At 50.1% G+C, this 19,755-nt stretch overlaps 1 protein-coding gene across 1 annotated transcript in view; it reads left to right on the top strand.

Annotated features, from left to right (window-relative positions):
• Positions 1-98: 98 nt before the first annotated feature.
• Positions 99-19,755, top strand: part of RANBP10 (RAN binding protein 10) — an 87,424-nt gene continuing 67,767 nt past the window's right edge. Inside the window, exons 1-2 of the mRNA XM_050773262.1 lie at positions 99-443; positions 1,233-1,344. Coding sequence (XP_050629219.1) covers positions 209-443; positions 1,233-1,344 — 347 coding nt within the window. The 5' untranslated portion in view covers positions 99-208. The remainder of the gene's footprint in view (positions 444-1,232; positions 1,345-19,755) is intronic.

Below are 19,755 nucleotides of genomic sequence, written 5' to 3'. Positions count from 1 at the left end.
GCCCGAGTTGCTCCGCCTCTCGAGAGCTCTGCATTGTGGGGTATGGAGTTCGAAATGTGGCAAAGGGGTGTCAGTGTCCAAAGAGAGGTGCCGGACTCGGACTCGGTTTCCCTGCGGCCCAAGGAGGCTCACGGGCCATTGGCTGAGCGTGGCGGATCTGGTCCCGCTCCTCCCCGCCCCCAGTGACACAATAGCAGCTCCCTCCAAGATGGCGGCAGCGACGGCAGACCCGGGAGCTGGGAACCCGCAGGCTGGGGACTCCTCCGGCGGGGGCGCTGGGGGCGGGCTGCCGTCTCCCGGGGAGCAGGAGCTGAGCCGGCGCTTGCAGCGCCTGTATCCCGCGGTCAACCAGCAAGAGACTCCGCTGCCGCGCTCCTGGAGCCCCAAGGACAAATACAACTACATTGGTCTCTCCCAGGGCAACCTCCGCGTCCACTACAAAGGTATCGGCCCGTCAGGCTGCGGGGAATCAAGGCTAGAGCGTCCGTGGGGTGGCTCTGAGGCCAGGCCCCCGCCCCATCACTTCCCTTTGCCTGCCTAGGTGCTCCAAGTTAGGCCTTGGCCCTTTCAGGATGTCCAGGGTGGTGAGGCTGACCAGGCCGAGGGTTGACTGTTCTCGGTCCCGAGACACCTGCAGTCAAGAGAACCGCAACAGGTGTCCAAACCCAGTGCTGGGCCGGACCTTCCACTCCAGGACCTCCCTGCTTGTCCTAGGCAGGCTCCAACTCCAGCGGGACCCTTCGCCACTGCTTAGAAGAAAGGGGTGGTCACATCCCTACCATTACATTAGCCTGAGACTCATGGGCTTGCCCACCTGCTAGGCACCTAGACTGGGCCTGGGGTTCCGTGCTAGAGTTTGGGGGGTGTGTTACAGGTCGGCCTCCTTCTTCCACTGGCCTCCTAGGTGGGCTGCCTGGATTCTAGAGAGGCTGCCAGCAGCACTTGGGTATCTCTCACGTTGCCTGTACCCTTGTGGGTATCTCTCACATTGCCTGTACCCTTGTTTTGTTTGTATGGGCAGTGTCTCAGGCAGGACTGCTGTTTTCAGGAGGAGGTGAGGCACAGGTGGAAGGTTTAAGTGTTTACTCAGTTGTCTAATGATTCCTTGGACTGCGTAAGCGCTTCCTTTGGCCACAGAGGAGTGGAGTTGCCATGGAGGAGTTGCAGAGAAAAATGAGGCTTCCATTTGCATTTCCTTCTGCTGAAATTTTTTCCTTGCCCTCCCCTGTTAGGTCATGGCAAAAATCACAAAGATGCGGCCTCGGTGCGTGCCACCCACCCCATACCTGCTGCCTGTGGCATTTATTACTTTGAAGTGAAGATTGTCAGCAAAGGAAGAGATGGGTAAGCCGTTTATGACCACCCTCTTTCCCTGAACACGAGCTGATCCCTGTGGTCAGAGTTCAGGTCCCTTGGCTGGCACTTGCTGATGTGAGCAGGTGAGCTGCATGGGTCTGGGCTGCCACTGTTTCCTGACTGTGAGCACAGTCTGGTCGAAGCAGCAGATCTTGATGGCCAGTGGGTGTGTTGGGGGTAAAGCAGGGGATTCTTTTTAGTGATGATGTAATTTGATACCTAGAAGGTTAGACAAACAAGTAACAAGTTTACTTTAAAAATTTAGTGTCCAAAATGGGGTTTCCCTCATAAACATGTGGTGTTTTCGTGACTTCCTTCCTTTCACATTCTTACTGTATTCATGAGGTTCTTTTTTATGGCATTTAGTCATGTAGAGGCCCTGGTAGCCTTCAAAGAGATAGTAGAGTCTTTGCAGCATTCATGAAAGCTGCTGTGGCCCCTGACCTGTCATCTCAGTGTAAACAGCATACACATGGTCTGAATCAGGTGACCTTGCTGCTCATAAACTTGTTTTTCAGTCCAAGGACTTGAACACTACTAGTTGGATCAGCTTTAGGAAGGTCCTCATTAAAGTCAGCATTAGGAGCCCGGCGCGGTGGCTCACGCCTGTAATCGCAGCACTTTGGGAGGCTAAGATGGGCAGATCACCTGAGGTCAGGAGTTGGAGACCAGCCTGGAAAACATGGTGAAACCCTGTCTCTACTAAAAATACAAAAAAATTAGCTGGCATACCTGTAATCCCAGCACTTTGGAAGGCCGAGGCGGGCAGATCACTTCAGATCAGGAGTTCAAGACCAGCCTGGCCAACATGGTAAAATCCCATCTCTACAAAAAAAATTCAAAAATTAGCTGGGTGTGGTGGCGTGCACCTGTAATCCCATCTACTTCGGAGGCTGAGGCATGAGAATCACTTGAACACGGGAGGCGGAAGTTGTAGTGAGCTGAGATTATGCCACTGCACTCCAGCCTGGGCAACAGAGCGAGACTCCGTCCCAAAACCAAACAAAAAAAAGTCAGCATTAGGGAGACTCCCTATTTTAAGATGATCCAAGCAGACACAGGAAATCATAAGGGAGATACTTAATTTTTCTTTTTCTTTTTCTTCTTTCTCCCAGTCTCCCTTTTTTTCCTAGTGATTGTGACGAAGCAGGTGTTTAAGTTATGAAATAACATGACTGCAGCTATCTTGGAAAGGCTTTCCTCATCAGACTTTAGGTTTGGTGTCTGAAGTTTGCCACCCCCTCTGGTGACCATGCCAACGCTGAGAGTGTGTTCTCAGACATTGAGAACTTCTTTCCCCTAGGGACTGTCCGCTTTGTGGTGCATGCAAAATGCTTGACCAAGGGACTAGGCTGGGGGCAACACTGCCAGAGTCAGAGCCTCGTCTACTTCCTCAGTGATGTAACTTCTCTGCCTGTGAGGTCTCTGTGGTCTTGGGTGGATGTTGGAGCTTCAGTCTCCTGATCTACACTGTGGGGATCCAGGCCAGCATCTAAGCTGCCTGAACTCCAGAATTCTGTGCCTCTGAAATTCTGATCATGGGAAGCTACTGCATCTTTCTCTCTTTTTTTTTTTTTTTTAAACGAGATGGGGTGTTGCTCTGTCTCCCAGGCTGGAGTGCAGTGGCAAGATCACAGCTCACTGCAGCTTCGACCTTCTGGGCTCAAGTTATCCTCCCACCTCAGCCTCCTGAGTAGCTGGGAGTACAGGTGCATGCCACCACGCCTAGCTAATTTTTTTTTTTTTTTTTTTTGGGACGGAGTTTCACTCCTGTTACCCAGGCTGGAGTGCAATGGCGCGATCTCAGCTCACCACAACCTTTGCCTCCTGGGTTCAAGTGATTCTCCTGCCTCAGCCTCCTGAGTAGCTGGGCTTACAGGCATGTGCCGCCATGCCTGGCTAATTTTGTATTTTTAGTAGAGACGGGGTTTCTCCCTGTTGGTCAGGCTGGTCTCAAACTCCTGACCTCAGGTTATCCACCTGCCTCGGCCTCCCAAAGTGCTGGAATTACAGGTGTGGGCCAGTGCACCCAGCCTAATTTTAAAAATTGTTTGTAGAGATGAGGTCTTCCTGTGTTGCCCAGGCTGGTCTCAAACTCCTGGGCTTGAGTGATCCTCCCACTTTGGTGTCTCAAACTGCTGGGACTATAGGCATGAGCTACCATACCCGGCTGTCTTTCATTTTTATCCCCATCTAGTGCATTTACAGATAGGAAAGTTAAATTTATAGGAGGTCTTCAAAGCTCCTATTTTCCCCTTCCACCATCTTATAGAAGCACATGTATTTAGCATGCTTGAACTAGTGTGAATGAGAATAGCCCCTTTAAACAAGCACCTCAAAAATAATGTTGACTGAAATGTTGGTGCTAGAGTCTCATACTGCCAGAGAAACTGAGGTGCACTTCTTAAACTTGTAGGGAAGAAAATGGATTGTTTTCTCCTAGTCTTTATCATAGATAACAGCTGAATTAGTTATCTAGCTAGAGAGCAGAGACCAACTTCAGAAGGAAAGTGTTTATACTTAGAGACCTGGATTCTTTTTTTCTTTTTGTATTTTTTGAGAGATGAGGTCTGGTTATGTTGGAGATCTGGATTCTTTCAACTGGCTTTTAACATTTCAGTTTTAGTCAATCTTGCTGGAAAAGGCCCTGTGTCATGTTAGATTGGTGAACTATAGGTGTTGACTGGAAGTCTAAAGAAAGGTGGGCATCTATTCCCAGCATTTTACATGTGGTAAGCATAGCTGTTGAGCTGATCTGGAAACATCAGATGTTAATTAATTAATTAATTTATTTGCCAGGCAGTTTCCCTTATCACCCAGGCTGGAGTGCGGTGACTCAATCTCAGCTCACTGCAACCTCTACTTTCTGGGTTCATGCCTCAGCCTCCCGAGTAGCTGGGATTACAGGCATACGCTACCACGCCTGGCTAAGTTTTGTATTTTTAGTAGAGATGGGGTTTTGCCATGTTGGCCAGTCTGGTTTCGAACTCCTGACCTCAAGTGATTCGCCTGCATCAGTCTCCCAAAGTGCTAGGATTACAGGCATGAGCCACGATGCCCAGCAAGGAAACATCAGTTTTAGAAAGGTCTCAGGTCGGCCGGGCGCGGTGGCTCAAGCCTGTAATCCCAGCACTTTGGGAGGCCGAGACGGGCGGATCACGAGGCCAGGAGATCGAGACCATCCTGGCTAACACAGTGAAACCCCGTCTCTACTAAAAAAATACAAAAAACTAGCCGGGCGAGGTGGCGGGCGCCTGTAGTCCCAGCTACTCGGGAGGCTGAGGCAGGAGAATGACGTAAACCCGGGAGGCGGAGCTTGCAGTGAGCTGAGATCCGGCCACTGTACTCCAGCCCGGGCGACAGAGTGAGACTCCGTCTCAAAAAAAAAAAAAAAAAAAGAAAGGTCTCAGGTCATGTATGCCTGTGGTAGCCTGCTTCAGTTGACCACTGTCAGATGGCAAAAGTATAAATAGCTCCTCGTGGTCTCTTTACAGAATCCCCGAAAGCCTTCTCATGGCTGGGATGCAGTCGCATGTTAGTATGGGCCAGGTGTGGTTTTGAGGAGGCCAAAGGCAGTTACACAGGGCAGGCAGACATCAACTGGCTCATTTCCCTTTTTCTGTAGATTTTTTTTTTTTTTTTTTTTTTTTGAGACAGGGTCTCGCTCTGTTGCTTAGGCTGGAGTGCAATAGCATCACAGCTCACTGCCGCCTCAACTTCCTGGGCTCAGTCAATCCTCCCGCCTCAGCTTCCTGAGTAGCTGGGACTATAGGCGTGTACCATCATGCTTGACTCCTTTTCTTATTTTTGTAGAGATGGGGTCTCACAATGTTTCCTAGGCTGGTCTTGAATTCCTGGGCGCAAGTGTTTCTTCCACCTCAGCCTCCCAAAGTGCTGGGATTACAGGCATGAGCCACCGTGCCTGGCTGATATATAAATTCTTTTTAAAACTGTTTTGTAGAGATGGGATCTTGCTGAGTTGTCCAGGCTGGTCTCCAACTCCTAGCCTCAGGTGATCCTCCTGCCTCAAAGTGATCCAAAGCACTGGGATTGCAGGCATGAGCCACCATGGCCAGCGTCCCATGGATTTTGGAGGTGTGTTTTTGATCCTGGTTTAGTCCATGACCCAAGCATTAACTGGTTGTCTAGCTTTCCTGTGTTACCTAGTTTGATCCTCACAGCATCTCTGGCAAGTGGCTAGAGCAGATGATCATGTACATTCCTGTTTTGTGAGTAAGCCCTGAGTCCCTGGGATGTTTGGTGTCCTACCCTGGCTGCAGGGCTTAGGGTGTGCAGTGGAGTAGCCTGAATCAGATGTCCTCGCCTGATCCAAGGCACACATGTTCATGCTGCTGCTGCCTTTCTCCATTGTAGCTATTGCCTTCCTTCCCTGGGTAGAGTGAAGGAATGTTCTGTTGGATTCCTACCAGATTGCAATGTTAGGGGACAGAGCTGAAAGGTACATGGTGCTTTGTGGGGCCAGAGAATTGTGACATGCTGTGGGCCAGGCTTGATCAACTTACTGTTCCATTTAATCTGTAAACTTGCTTTTCTGTAGATTTGAGTACCCTTCCTTTGTAAAAGATATTTATAAACCCAGTTGTTAGTGTCATTGTTCTCCAGAACGTCCTTTGTTTTGACAATATCTTTTGGAGAAGAACACACTAAGCTAGCCTAATAAGGAAAGTTTCATGTCAAGGTTTCACAGAATATTTATATATACCTACTATGTGCTAGGTCCTATACTAGGTGTAGGGAGAACAGAGTTAAAGCCAGCACAGATCAGCTTTGTCCTCAGGAAGCCTGTGGCCCATTCAGTAGAGAGTGGACTGAAAGTCTGCAAGAGGAGGCAGAGCCTGGGAACAGTTGCGAGGGATGAGTAGGAGTTCCCCAGGAGGCGAGACCTGTTAGACCTATGAGTCTAATGGGTAACTAGCTTGACGTCTGGGTGCTAGGCTTTCTGGGTACTCCTCAAGTATAAGAGAGCACTGTGGCGAAGGAGGGACTCTGTTTGAGCTAAGAGCTTGGCACAGACTGATATGCTTCAGCTGCATTTTGCTGAGTCACCAGAGCTATGAATTCGGGGAGCGGGTCTGGTGGGGTGAGGAGACATCAGAGCACTGCCAGTGGTGCCAGGAGATAAGGGGCATCCAGGTCTGTCTTTCTAGGAAGCGAAGGAGGGCCTGAAGCTGAGAGTCCCTGGGGAGGAGCAACGTCCACAGACAGAGTTCATGGACCTGTGGGTGTCCCTGGCTCTTAGTGATGACACATGGAGGGTGTGGCTGGCTAGGCCGACAGATGCTCCAGTGTGACCCTCAAAATAGACTGTAACATCATCCCAGTGGCGGAGGCCTCCTGACATGTGATGGTTGCTTTACCCAAGAGTAGTAGGCCTGGGCTAGAGCACTGGATGGCATGGAGAGGGGTGGGGGCATTCTCCTCTGTAGCTAGTGTCCAGGCCCAGGCCCAGAGCAGGGGTCTCTGACCACAGCCAGCCAGCCTTCCCTTGCTCCTGCAGCTGGCTTCCTTTGGCCAGGCAGCAGTGCACTTACTCATTCATTCCAGACACCAGGGCACAGCACCCATTGTTTTTGTTGTTGTTGTTGCTGTTTTGAGACGGAGTCTCGCTCTGTTGCCAGGTTGGAGTGCAGTGGCACAATCTTGGCTCACTGCAAACCTCTGCCTCCTGGGTTCAAGCAATTCTCCTGCCTCAGCCTCCCGAATAGCTGGGACTACAGGCGTGCACCACCACACCCAGCTAATTTTTGTATTTTTAGTAGAGATGGTGTTTCACTATGTTGGCCAGGATGGTCTCGATCTCTCGACCTCATGATCCGCCCTCCTTGGCCTCCCAAAGTGCTGGGATTACAGACGTGAGCTACCACGCCTGGCTGTACCCTTTTTTTTTTTTTTTTTGAGACGGAGTCTTGCTCTGTCGCGCGGGCTGGAGTGCAGTGTCGCGATCTCAGCTCACTGCAAGCTCCGCCTCCCGGGTTCACGCTGTTCTCCTGCCTCAGCCTCCTGAGTAGCTGGGACTACAGGCGCCTGCCAACACGCCCGGCTAATTTTTTTGTATTTTTAGTAGAGACGGGGTTTTACCGTGGTCTCGATCTCCTGACCTCGTGATCCGCCTGCCTCGGCGTCCCAAAGTGCTGGGATTACAGGCGTGAGCCACCACGCCTGGCCGTACCCATTGTTTTGTCCCAGCCTGGGCCCCAGGAGCACAGGCATGAGGCCCCACAGGTGGTGTCGAAGGGTCAGTCCACAGTGTGTGCCATATCCAAGGGTGGCCTGGAGGATGGACTGTACCTCAGAGTTTGAGGAAAACATCATAGAATCATAGAAGAGGTGATGATGTGGGCTCTGGAAAGAGGAGTTAGAGTGTTCTAGGTGAACAAAGTGAGAAGCAGATGATTCAGGCAGAAGAAAAAGTGCATAAAATGACATGGAGTGCAGAGCATGAGGTCAGCAGGGCCAGACTGAAAATACCTTGTGTGTGTCCTGGCTCATGCCTGTAATCCCAGCACTTTAGGAGATTGAGGTGGGCGGATCACTTGAGTTCAGGAGTTCGAGAACAGCCTGGCCAACATGGCAAAACCCCATCTCTACTAAAAATACAAAAATTAGCCAGGTGCTAATAATAGTGGTGGTGTGTGCTGTAATCCCAGCTACTTGGGAGGCTGAGGCAGGAGAATCACTCGAACCTGGGAGGTGGAGGTTGCAGTGAGCCGAGATCACACCACTGCTCTCCAGCCTGGGTGACAGAGTGAGACTCTGTCTCAAAAAGATAAAGAAGAAAATACCTTGTGTGCTGTGACCGGGGAGCGTGGGCTTTATCCTGAGGGCAGTGGCAGTGTGGGGGGCTGTGGATCTACCCATGCTTTTGAGAGTGAAGAAGAGAAGAAGAGACTCTGCCAGTCTGGTTCAGCCAGGCTTCTCTGGCCAAGAGCTCTGTCCAGGATGGGCCAGTGACTTGAGGTCTTTGGCTCTAGCATGGTTTTCTCATAGCGGTTGTCTTTTTTTTCTCTTGGCTGGCCCTTCTGTATGGAGAGATGCAGGGATGGGGTGTGAAAGACTGGTAGCCAGGAGGCTTCTCGGAGGTGAGAGGACTCTGCTTGTGCCAGAGTTCCGGTATTTTGGTTTTGCCAACTCCCATCTGAAAGACAGTAATGTCGCATGTTTTATACCCAAGCATCTCCTCTTGTGAGTCAGAATCAGCCAAAGTGATTTTCCATGGAGACCTAGAGAGCCACTGTTAATTAAGTTACCTTGATTAAGATCTCACCTGCCACATTCCTGGTCTGGAGGGCCATCTAAGCTTAGGCCCTTCCAGCTGAGAGACAGCTGTGGCTGGCTCCTCACTCTGGGTCTCCTCACCAAAGTCCAGTCTACATGCATTGTACAGTGCTGTTGAGAACTTTGGTGCTCATATGTCATCTGGGGAAGGCCTTGTCCTGCCCGCCCTGAGAAGAAGGTGCTGTCCTTGCCCAAGGCAGGTACAGGCCGTGGTTGTGCCCTGTTTTCCCTGACTGCCTCTCTGGAGTTGATGGCCTTACAGGCAGATGCTGAGCTTTGGGCTGCTCTTCTACTCAGGTAACACGTTGTGCTATTTGTGGAGACATGGAATGTTTGGGTTCTGGAACACAGGGTAAGATGTTTGGGTTCTGGAACACGGGGTAAGAAAGCTGGAGTCTCGATAGTGGCCACTGTTCTTTGCTCTTTTTTTTTTTTTTTTTTGAGATAGGGAGGGTCTCGCTGTGTCACTCAGGCTGGAGTGCAGTGGCACAATCATGGCTCACTGCAGCCTCGACCTCCTGGGTTCAAGCAGTCTTCCTGCCTCAGCCTCCTGAATAGCTGGGACTGCAGGTACATGCCACCATGCCTGGCTAATTTTTATTTTATTTGTTTAATTTATTTTTTGAGACAGAGTATCACTGTGTCACCCAGGCTGGAGTTCAGTGGAGTGATCTCGGCTCACTGCAACCTCCGTCTCCAGGGTTCAAATGATTCTCATGCCTCAGCCTCCTGAGTAGCTGGAATTACAGGCATGTGCCATGACACCTGGCTAATTTTGGTATTTTTAGTAGAGACGAGGTTTTGCCATGTTGGCCAGGCTGGTTTCGAACTCCTAACCTCAAGTGATCTGCCCACATCAGCCTCCCAAAGTGCTGGGATTACAGGTGTGAGCCACCATCCCCAGCCCGGGCTAATTTTTAAATTTTTTGTAGAGATAGGGTCTCGCTGTATTTCCTAGGCTGGTCTGGAACTCCTGGGCTCAATCAATCCTCCTGCCTCAGCCTCCCAAAGTACTGAGATTACAGGCATGAGTCACCACCACGCCTGGCCTGTGGCCACTTTTCTGGTAGGGCCTCCTTCCTCACTATGTGTTGCTACCCAGGCTCCAACTGCGAGCTGGGGAGCGTTGTTGCCTTCTTTATAGCTGGGGCCTTCCTTGGTCAAGGATTAGCTTTTAGAGAAATTCCTAGAATTCACTTCACGTCCTTCTTTTCTGCCTCTGATGTTTTTGTTCTCTGGAACTTCTGGTCTTTTCCCTGTATGGGTCACCATGTAAGGGAGATTCCTTGTTAGAAGAGAAGCAGGAACTCATCAGGCCAGAGCACAGGAGGATGAACCTAGCAGCCCCATGTGGCAGGCACCGTGTGCCATTCCTATTATGGGACCATTGGGAAGGAATAAAGGGCCCCAGAGTGGGTCTGTGTGGTCGGGTCAAGTAGGAAAGAAGGGACTCATCAGTGGAAGAGGGATGGGTAATTATGTCTAAATGCAAAGATGTTCCTCTGCCTCTCCAGAAATTCTGTTCAAAATCTGTATAAAATGTCTTTGTAATTCTGGGATCGTTGGTGTTGTGACTTGGTGGTGGAACAGAGCCCAGCCCTTCTGTCATGAAGGGGCCAGAACAAGATGCTCTGTACTATGTAGGAAAGTTCGGGAGGGACTGGGGAAGCCCTTGGCACCCCTCTTATGCCATTTCTTCTCTCTTAACTTTTGGACTTAGAGATGCTTGGGGTTTCAGGGGGGTTTAGTTTAGGTCAGGGATGGCAAGTGTGAAGGCTCCAATACCCCACAATACCCTCAGCTTCTATGACCAACATTGCTGATTGACAGTAGCGCTTGTTCTTGTCCAGACAGAGCCCAGAATTTTTCTCAATGCACAGCACACCAGGCAGCTGTAATTTACTGGTCAGAGTTTCATCATGAGATGAAATCTACCATCCCTCAGCATGGAGGTGGTTGGAAGATAAGAAGTGGATAGAGGCCCAGATGGTCTGAGGGCTCAGCTTATTTCTTCTTTTTTTTTTTTTTTTGAGACGGAGTCTCGCTCTGTCGCCCAGACTGGAGTGCAGTGGCGCGATCTCGGCTCACTGCAAGCTCCGCCTCCCGGGTTCACGCCATTCTCCTGCCTCAGCCTCCGGAGTAGCTGGGACTACAGGCGCCCGCCACCACGCCCGGCTAATTTCTTTTTGTATTTTTAGTAGAGACGGGGTTTCACCGTGTTAGCCAGGATGGTCTCGATCTCCTGACCTCGTGATCCACCCGCCTCGGCCTCCCAAAGTGCTGGGATTACAGGCTTGAGCCACCGCGCCCGGCCGCTTATTTCTTCTAAAGGAGAGTCCCAAGGCAGAGCTGAACCAAGAGGAAAGAAACAGAGGGGTTGGATTACTGAGTAGAACTGATTCTGACCCAGTTTATAAAGCCATGTATCTGAAATTGGCATGGACTTTTAAAAAAAATGGAATGCTCTGTTTTAATAACAACTTGCACCAGGAGTTTTTCAGTAGTTATATTTACTTCTATAAAAATCAAAATAGGCCGGGTGCGGTGGCTCACGCCTGTAATCCCAGTGCTTTGGGAGGCTGAGGTGGGCGGATCACAAGGTCAGGAGTTTGAAACCAGCCTGGCCAACATGGCGAAACCCTATCTCTACTAGAAGTAAAAAAATATTAGCTGGGCGTGGTGGCAGGTGCCTGTAATCCCAGCTACTCAGGAGGCTGAGGCAGGAGAATCACCTGAACCCGGGAGGTGGAGTTTGCAGTGAGCTAAGACTGTACCACTGCACTCCAGCCTGGGCAACAGAGTGAGACTCCATCTCAAAAAAAAAAAATCAAAATATTTTTATTTTACCTATAAAAAACTTTTTTTTTGGAGACGGAGTCCTGCTCTGTCGCCCAGGCTGGAGTGCAGTGGCGCGATCTTGGCTCACTGCAAGCTCCACCTCCCGGGTTCACGTCATTCTCCTCCCTCAGCCTCCTGAGCAGCTGGGACTACAGGGGCCCGCCACCACGCCCGGCTAGTTTTTCGTATTTTTTAGTCGAGACGGGGTTTCACTGTGTTAGCCAGGATGGTTTCAATCTCCTGACCTCGTGATCCACCCGTCTTGGCTTCCCAAAGTGCTGGGATTACAGGCGTGAGCCACTGCGCCAGGCCTTTTTTTAAAATTATGTAATTTGTTTATTTATTTTGCGATGGAGTTTCACTCTTGTTGCCCAGGCTGGAGTGCCATGGCACCATCTCAGTTCACCATAACCTCCACCTCCCAGGTTCAAGCGATTCTCCTGCCTCAGTCTCCTGAATAGCTGGGATTACAGGCATACACTACCATGCTTGGCTAATTTTGTATTTTTAGTAAAGACGGGGTTTCTCCATGTTGGTCAGGCTGGTCTTGAACTCCTGACCTTAGGTCATCCTCCCACCTCAGCCTTCCAAAGTGCTGGGATTATAGGCGTGGGCCACTGTGCCCAGCCTATTTATTTATTTTTTTGAGGCAGGATCTCACTCTGTTGCCCAGGTTGGAGTGCAGTGTTGTGACCACGGCTCTGTAACCTCCCCTTGTGCTCAAGAGATTCTCCCACCTTAGCCTCCTGAGTAGCTGGGACTACAGACACATGCCATCATGCTGAGCTAATTTTTTTTTTTTTTTTTTTTTGAGACGGAGTCTGGCTCTGTCGCCCAGGCTGGAGTGCAGTGGCATGATCTTGGCTCACTGCAAGCTCTGCCTCCTGGGTTCATGCCCAGCCTCCCAAGTAGCTGGGACTATAGGTGCCTGCCACCATGCCTGGCTAATTTTTTTGTATTTTGGTAGAGACAGGGTTTCACCATGTTAGCCAGGATGGTCTCGATCTCCTGACCTTGTGATCCGCCCACCTCTGCCTCCCAAAGTGCTGGGATTACAGGCGTGAGCCACTGCGCCCGGCCTTTTTTTTTTTTTTTTTTAAAGTAGAAATGGAATTTCACCACTTGTCCAGGGTGGTCTCCTGGGGCTTAAGTGATCTGCCTGTCTCGGCCTCCCAAAGTACTGGGATTACAGGTGTGAGCCACTGCACCTGGCCTTTTTTTTTTTTTTTTTTTTTTTAATTTGAGGCAGGGTCTCACTCTTGTTACCTAGGCTGGAGTGCAGTGGCAAGATCGTGGCCTGAAATTTTTTTTTTTTTTTTGAGACGGAGTCTTGCTCTGTCACCCAGGCTGGAGTGCAGTGTCCGGATCTCAGCTCACTGCAAGCTCCGCCTCCCGGGTTTACGCCATTTTCCTGCCTCAGCCTCCCGAGTAGCTGGGACTACAGGCACCCGTCACCTTGCCCGGCTAGTTTTTTTGTATTTTTTAGTAGAGACGGAGTTTCACTGTATTAGCCAGGATGGTCCCGATCTCCTGACCTTGTGATCCGCCCGTCTCGGCCTCCCAAAGTGCTGGGATTACAGGCTTGAGCCACCGCACCCGGCCAAATTTTTTTTTTCTGACTGTTAAAGAATATGTAAGATTTTTTTTAGGCCAGGTGCAGTGGCTCATGCCTGTAATCCCAGCACTTTGGGAGGCAGAGGTGGGTGGATCCCCCGAGGTCAGGAGTTTGAGACCAGCCTGACCAACATGGCGAAACCTCATTTCTACTAAAAATACAAACATTAGCCAGGCATGGTGGCACATGTCTGTAATCCTAGCTACTCAGGAGGCTGAGGCAGGAGCATTGCTTGAACCTGGGAGGTGGAGGTTGCAATGAGCTATGGTTGCGCCATTGCACTCCAGCCAGGGAAACAAGCGAAACTCCATCTAAAAAAAAAAAAATTACAAGCCAGCCAAATCAAGGCCAGTGTCTGGATGAACACCTGTAACTAAAGTTAAGGGTAGTGTCTGAGTACCTAAGGACATTTGTGGTGTTCACACACTGCTATGCTTGTGTACTTCAGCTCTGTAATTACACGGGGCCATAGAGGTGGAGGTTAGGGCCCAGAGCCTACCGGCTGTGGGGCATTAGTGGCTACACCCTCTGGTTAAGGGCAGTGCATTTGGGTTTTTGAATGTGGCAGGCTCTAGAAAGTCAAGGTTTGGTACTTGAGACTCTGTTAGTACGTTAGAGAAGGAGCTCAGAACCAAGGGTGTGTAACCTGCCTAGGGCCACCGATAGGGGCTGTTCTGCCCCTTTTGTCTCTGGGTGCTTTGATAGTGCTGGTGACATTGGGCACACGAGGGTCTCCTGACCCATACACAGAACCGCTTTTCTCCATATGAGCACCCTAACTTGAGGCCTCTGTGCTTTCTGGCCTATTTTTTTTTTTTTTTTTTTTTTTTTTTGAGACGGAGTCTCCCTCCGTTGCCAGGCTGGAGCGCAGTGGTGTGATCTCAGCTCACTGCAACCTCTGACTCCCAGTTTTAAGTGATTCTCCTGCCTCAGCCTCCTGAGTAGCTGGGACTATAGGCACGCACCACCATGCCAGGTAATTTTTGTATTTTTGTATTTTATGGGACTTCACCATATTGGCCAGGATTGTTTTGATTTCTTTTTTTTTTTTTGAGACGGAGTCTCACTTTGTCACCCAGGCTGGAGTGCAGTCTCGGGATCTTGGCTCACTGCAAGCTCTGCCTCCTGGGTTCATGCCATTCTCCTGCCTCAGCCTCCCGAGTAGCTAGGACTACAGGTGCCCGCCACTGCGCCTGGCTAATTTTTTTTTTTTGTAGTTTTTTAGTAGAGACAGGTTTCACTGTGTTAGCCAGGGTGGTCTCGATCTCCTGACCTCGTGATCCTCCTGCCTCAGCCTCTCAAAGTGCTGGAATTACAGGTGTGAGCCTCCGTGCCCGGCCCACTTTTGATTTCTTGACCTTGTGGTCCTCCTGCCTCAGCCTCCCAAAGTGCTGGGATTACAGGCGTGAGCCACTGTGCCTGGTCTGGCCTATATTTGTTGTGGATAGTGCTGGGGCCCAGGCCACTCATCACTGTAATGCCCTTCCTCTTAGTGGGAAGCCTACACAGAATTGGGCTCAGTGGGTGACTGCATGGCTTCCTGGGGAAGAGGCGCTTATGGATGCTTGCTGGAGGAGTAGCTTTATGTAGCAGCCAGTGTCATGATGGACTGTAGCTTGCTTTATTTATTTATTTACTTTTTTTTTTTTGAGACGGAGTCTCACTCTGTTGCCTAGCCTGGAGTGCAGTGGCGTGATCTCGGCTTACTGCAACCTCCACCTCCTGGGTTCAAGTGATTCTCCTGCCTCAGCCTCCCTAGTAGCTCGGACTACAGGCGTGCGCCATCATGCCCAGCTAATTTTTGTATTTTTAGTAGAGACGGGGTTTCACCATTTTGGCCAGGATGGTTTCGATCTCTTGACCGCATGATCTGCCCACCTTGGCTTCACAAAGTGCTGGGATTACAGGTGTGAGCCACCGCACCCGGCTTCTTTTTTTTTTTTTTGAGACGGAGTCTCAATCTGTCGCCTAGGCTGGAGTACAGTGGTGCGATCTTGGTTCACTGTGACCTCTGCCTCCCGGGTTCAAGCAGTTCTCCTGCCTGAGTAGCTGGGATTACAGGTGCGCACCACCATGCCTGGCTGATTTTTGTATTTTTAGTAGAGGTAGGGTTTCACCATGTTGGTCAGGCTGGTCTCAAACTCCTGACCTCGTGATCTGCCTGTCTCGGCCTCCCAAAGTGCTGGAATTACAGGCATGAGCCACCATGCCCGTCTATTTATTTACTTTTGGAGGCAAGGTCTTGCTTGCTCTGTCACCTAGGCTGGAGTGCAGTGGTGTGATCATAACTCACTGCAGCCTCAAACTCTTGGGCACTAGCAGTCCTCCTGCCTTGGCCTATCAAAGGCTGGTATTACAGGTGTGAGCCAGCACACCTGGCATTGACTATGGCCTTAAGTGGGCCCATTAGACTATGAAATAAAATTCCTAACACTGAATATTAGCCCTCATTTCAGACCTAAATATCAGTTGGTGTTTTTCCTGAACCATCTTCCAAGGATCATTTTGTAACTGAGGTCCCAGAGTTCCCCTTTGTTGTAGAGGCTGTTGATTTCTTTTCTGGGGCAGGTTCTGATAGCAACAAGATTGCCAGCCTGCTGAGCTGTGGCTAAGGTATTAGATGTCAAGATGAAACTGTCAGGTGAGATTCCAGGAGCCCCTGGGAGGTCTAGGGTTGGGGGTAGTGGTGACTAGCCCTTTCACCTGAGGGTGGGCGGCAGAGCTGGTACCTTCCTGCAGTCTCCAACAGCCATCTCAGCCCTGAGGCTGAAGACCTTGTCTATTCTCTCCTCTTCATCACTTCCTGCCAGAGCCCTGTGGGTGTGGGGACATCCTGCTGATGGGGCTTAAATTAAGAATGTTCAAGCCCCATTGGCTCCCATATCCTATGCAGCAGTTCTTACAAGTGCCCATAGGCTTCCCAGCCTGTGAAATATACCTTCTCTCTAAAAATAAATGGGTAAAACTGGGCCGGGCGTAGTGGCTCACGCCTGTAATCCCAGCACTCTGGGAGGCCAAAGTGGGTAGATCACAAGGTCAGGAGATTAAGACCAGCCTGGCTAACACAGTGAAACCCTGTCTCTAATAAAAATACAAAAAAAGTAGCCAGGCATGGTGGTACGTGCCTACAGTCCCAGCTACTTGGGAGGCTGAGGCAGGAGAATCACTTGAACCCAGGAGACAGAGAGGTTGCAGTGAGCCAAGATCATGCCACTGCACTCCAGCCTGGGCGACAGAGTGAGACTCCGTCTCAAAAAAAAAAGAAAGAAATTGGTAAAACTGGCCAGGCTCTGTGGCTCATGCCCGTAATCACAGCACTTTGGGAGGCTGAGGTGGGTGGATCATGAGGTCAAGAGTTCGAGACCAGCCTGATCAACATGATGAGACCCCGTCTCTATTAAAAATACAAAAATTAGCCAGGCGTGGTGGCGAGTGCCTGTAATCCCAGCAACTCGGGAGGCTGAGGCAGGAGAATTGCTTGAATCTGGGAGGCAGAGGTTGCAGTGAGCCGAGACTATGCCACTGCACTCCAGCCTGGGCAACAGAGTGAGACTCCATCTCAAAAAATAAAAAAAATAAAAAATTGGTAAAAGTAAAAACAGTTGGGTCTTTCTTCACTCTTGTCATTTGCTGTGGGCTAAGTGTGGGACTTCTTGCCCCAATGTGAGGCCAGAATACTCTTATGCTGTCCATTGTGCTCTGTGCCAGGGCCTCCCTTGTCATATCGGGAAAAGCCAGATGCGGTCCATGCTGGTTTGCAGGGCCATAGGGGTGTTCTTGGTGTCTGTGTGTGTGTGTGTATTTGTGTGTGTATGTGTGTGGTAAAATATATGTAACTTAAAATATGCCATTTTATCAATTTTCAGTGTATAATTCAGTGGTATTAATTGCATCCACAATGTTGTGCAACCATCACCACATCACTGTCTATTTCTAGAACTTTTCCATCACCCCAAACAGAAACTCTGTACCCATTAAGCAGTAACTCTCCATTTCTCCCTCCTCCTAGTCCCTGTTAACTTCTGATCTACTTTCTGTTTCTATGAATTTGCTTATTCTTGATAGTTCATGTAAGGGGAATCCTACAATATTGGTCCTTTTGTGTCTGATCCATTTCACGTAGCATTATGTTTTCAAGGTTTATCTGTGTTGTGGCATGTTTCTTTTTTTGTTTGTTTTTTTTTTTTTTTTTTTTTTTTTTTTTGAGACAGAGTCTCGCTCTGTTGCCCGGGCTGGAGTGCAGTGGCCGGATCTCAGCTCACTGCAAGCTCCGCCTCCCGGGTTCACGCCATTCTCCTGCCTCAGCCTCCCGAGTAGCTGGGACTACAGGCGCCCACCACCGCGCCCAGCTAATTTTTTGTATTTTTTAGTAGAGACGGGGTTTCACCGTGTTAACCAGGATGGTCTCGATCTCCTGACCTCGTGATCCGCCCGTCTCGGCCTCCCAAAGTGCTGGGATTACAGGCTTGAGCCACCGCGCCCGGCCGGCATGTTTCATAACTTCATTTCTTCTTTTTTTTTTTGAGACGGAGTCTCATTCTGACACCCAGGCTGGAGTGCAGTGGTGCGATCTCGGCTCACTGCAACCTCCACCTCCTGGGTTCAGTGATTCTGCTGCCTCAGCCTCCCGAGTAGCTGGGATTACAGCCACTGCACCTGGCCCATTTCTTCTTATTTATTTATTTAGTTAGTTAGTTATTTTTATTTTATTTTTATGTTTGAGAGGGATTCTCGCTCTGTTGCCCAGGCTGGAGTGCAGTGGCCGGATCTCAGCTCACTGCAAGCTCCGCCTCCTGGGTTTACGCCATTCTCCTGCCTCAGCCTCCTGAGTAGCTGGGACTACAGCCGCCTGCCAACTCGCCCGGCTAGTTTTTTGTATTTTTTAGTAGAGACGGGGTTTCACCATGTTAGCCAGGATGGGCTCCATCTCCTGACCTCGTGATCCGCCCGTCTCGTCCTCCCAAAGTGCTGGGATTACAGGCTTGAGCCACCATGTCTGGCCTAGTTGGTTATTTTTAAGAGATATGGTTGGCCAGGCATGGTGGCTCACTCCTGTAATCCCAGCACTTTGGGAGACCGAGGCAGGTGGATCACCTGAGGTCATGAGTTTGAGACCATCCTGACCAATATGGTGAAACCCCATCTGTACTAAAAATACAAAAAATTAGCCAGGTGTGGTAGCATGTGCCTGTAATCCCAGCTACTCGGGAGGCTGAGGCAGGAGAATCACTTGAATCCATGAGGTGGAGGTTGCAGTGAGCTGAGATCGTGCCATTGACTCCAGCCTAGGCAACAGAGTGAGACTCCGTCTCAAAAAAAAAAGGAGAGATATGGTCTTGTTCTGTTGCCCCGGCTGGAGTGCAGTGGCACAATCGTGGTTCACTGTATCCTTGAGCTCTTAGGCTCAAGAAATTCTCTAGCCTCAGCCTCCTGAGTAGCTGGGACTGCAGGCATATGTCAACATGCCTGGGTTACTTTTTTTTTTTTTTTTTGAGATGGAGTCTTATTCTGGTGCCCAGGCTGGAGTGCAGTGGCGCGATCTTGGCTCACTGCAATCTCTGCCTTCCAGGTTCAAGCTATTCCCCTGCCTCAGCTTCCCAATTAGCTGAGACTATAGGCATGCACCACCACACCTGGCTAATTTTTGTATTTTTAGTAGAGATAGTGGTTCACCATGTTGGCCAGGCTGGTCTTGAATTCTTGACCTCAAGTGATCTGCCCACTTTGGCCTCCCAAAGTGCTGGGATTGTAGGCGTGAGCCACTGTGCCCAGACTGCCTGGATAATTTTTTTTTTTTCTCCTTTGAGACGGAGTCTCACTCTGTTGCCCAGGCTGGAGTACAGTGGTGCAATCTTGGCTCACTGCAACCCCCACCTCCCGGGTTCAAGCTATTCCCCTGCCTCAGCTTCCCAATTAGCTGAGACTACAGGCATGCACCACCACACCTGGCTAATTTTTGTATTTTTAGTAGAGATAGTGGTTCACCATGTTGGCCAGGCTGGTCTTGAATTCTTGACCTCAAGTGATCTGCCCACTTTGGCCTCCCAAAGTGCTGGGATTGTAGGCGTGAGCCACTGTGCCCAGACTACCTGGATAATTTTTTTTTTTTCTCCTTTGAGACGGAGTCTCACTCTGTTGCCCAGGCTGGAGTACAGTGGTGCTATCTTGGCTCACTGCAACCCCCACCTCCCAGGTTCAAGCTATTCCCCTGCCTCAGCCTCCCAAGTAGCTGGGACTACAGGTGTGTGCCACCACACCTGGCTAATGTTTGTATTTTGAGTAGAGATGGAGTTTTACCATGTTGGCCAGGCTGGTCTCAAACTCCTGACCTCAAGTGATCTGCCTGCGTCGGCCTCCCAGAGTGCTGTAATTATAAGTGTGAGCCACTGTGCCTAGCCTCCCTAGCTAATTTAAAAAACATTTTTGGGGCCGGTGCAGTGTTTCATGCCTGTAATCCCAGCACTTTGGGAGGCCAAGGCAGGCAGATCACGAGGTCAAGAGATCAAGACCATCCTGGTTAATATGGTGAAACACCGTCTTTACTAAAGAAAAAAAAAAAATTAGCTGGGCATGGTGGCGGGTGCCTGTGATCCTAGCTACTCGGGAGGCTGAGGCAGGAGAATGGCGTGAACCCAGGAGGCAGAGCTTGC

Source organism: Macaca thibetana, chromosome 20 (assembly GCF_024542745.1).
Source record: "Macaca thibetana thibetana isolate TM-01 chromosome 20, ASM2454274v1, whole genome shotgun sequence".
NCBI lineage: Eukaryota > Metazoa > Chordata > Mammalia > Primates > Cercopithecidae > Macaca > Macaca thibetana.
Note: the sequence above shows the minus strand (reverse complement) of the source record. Positions and strands in the feature narration are given on the sequence as shown.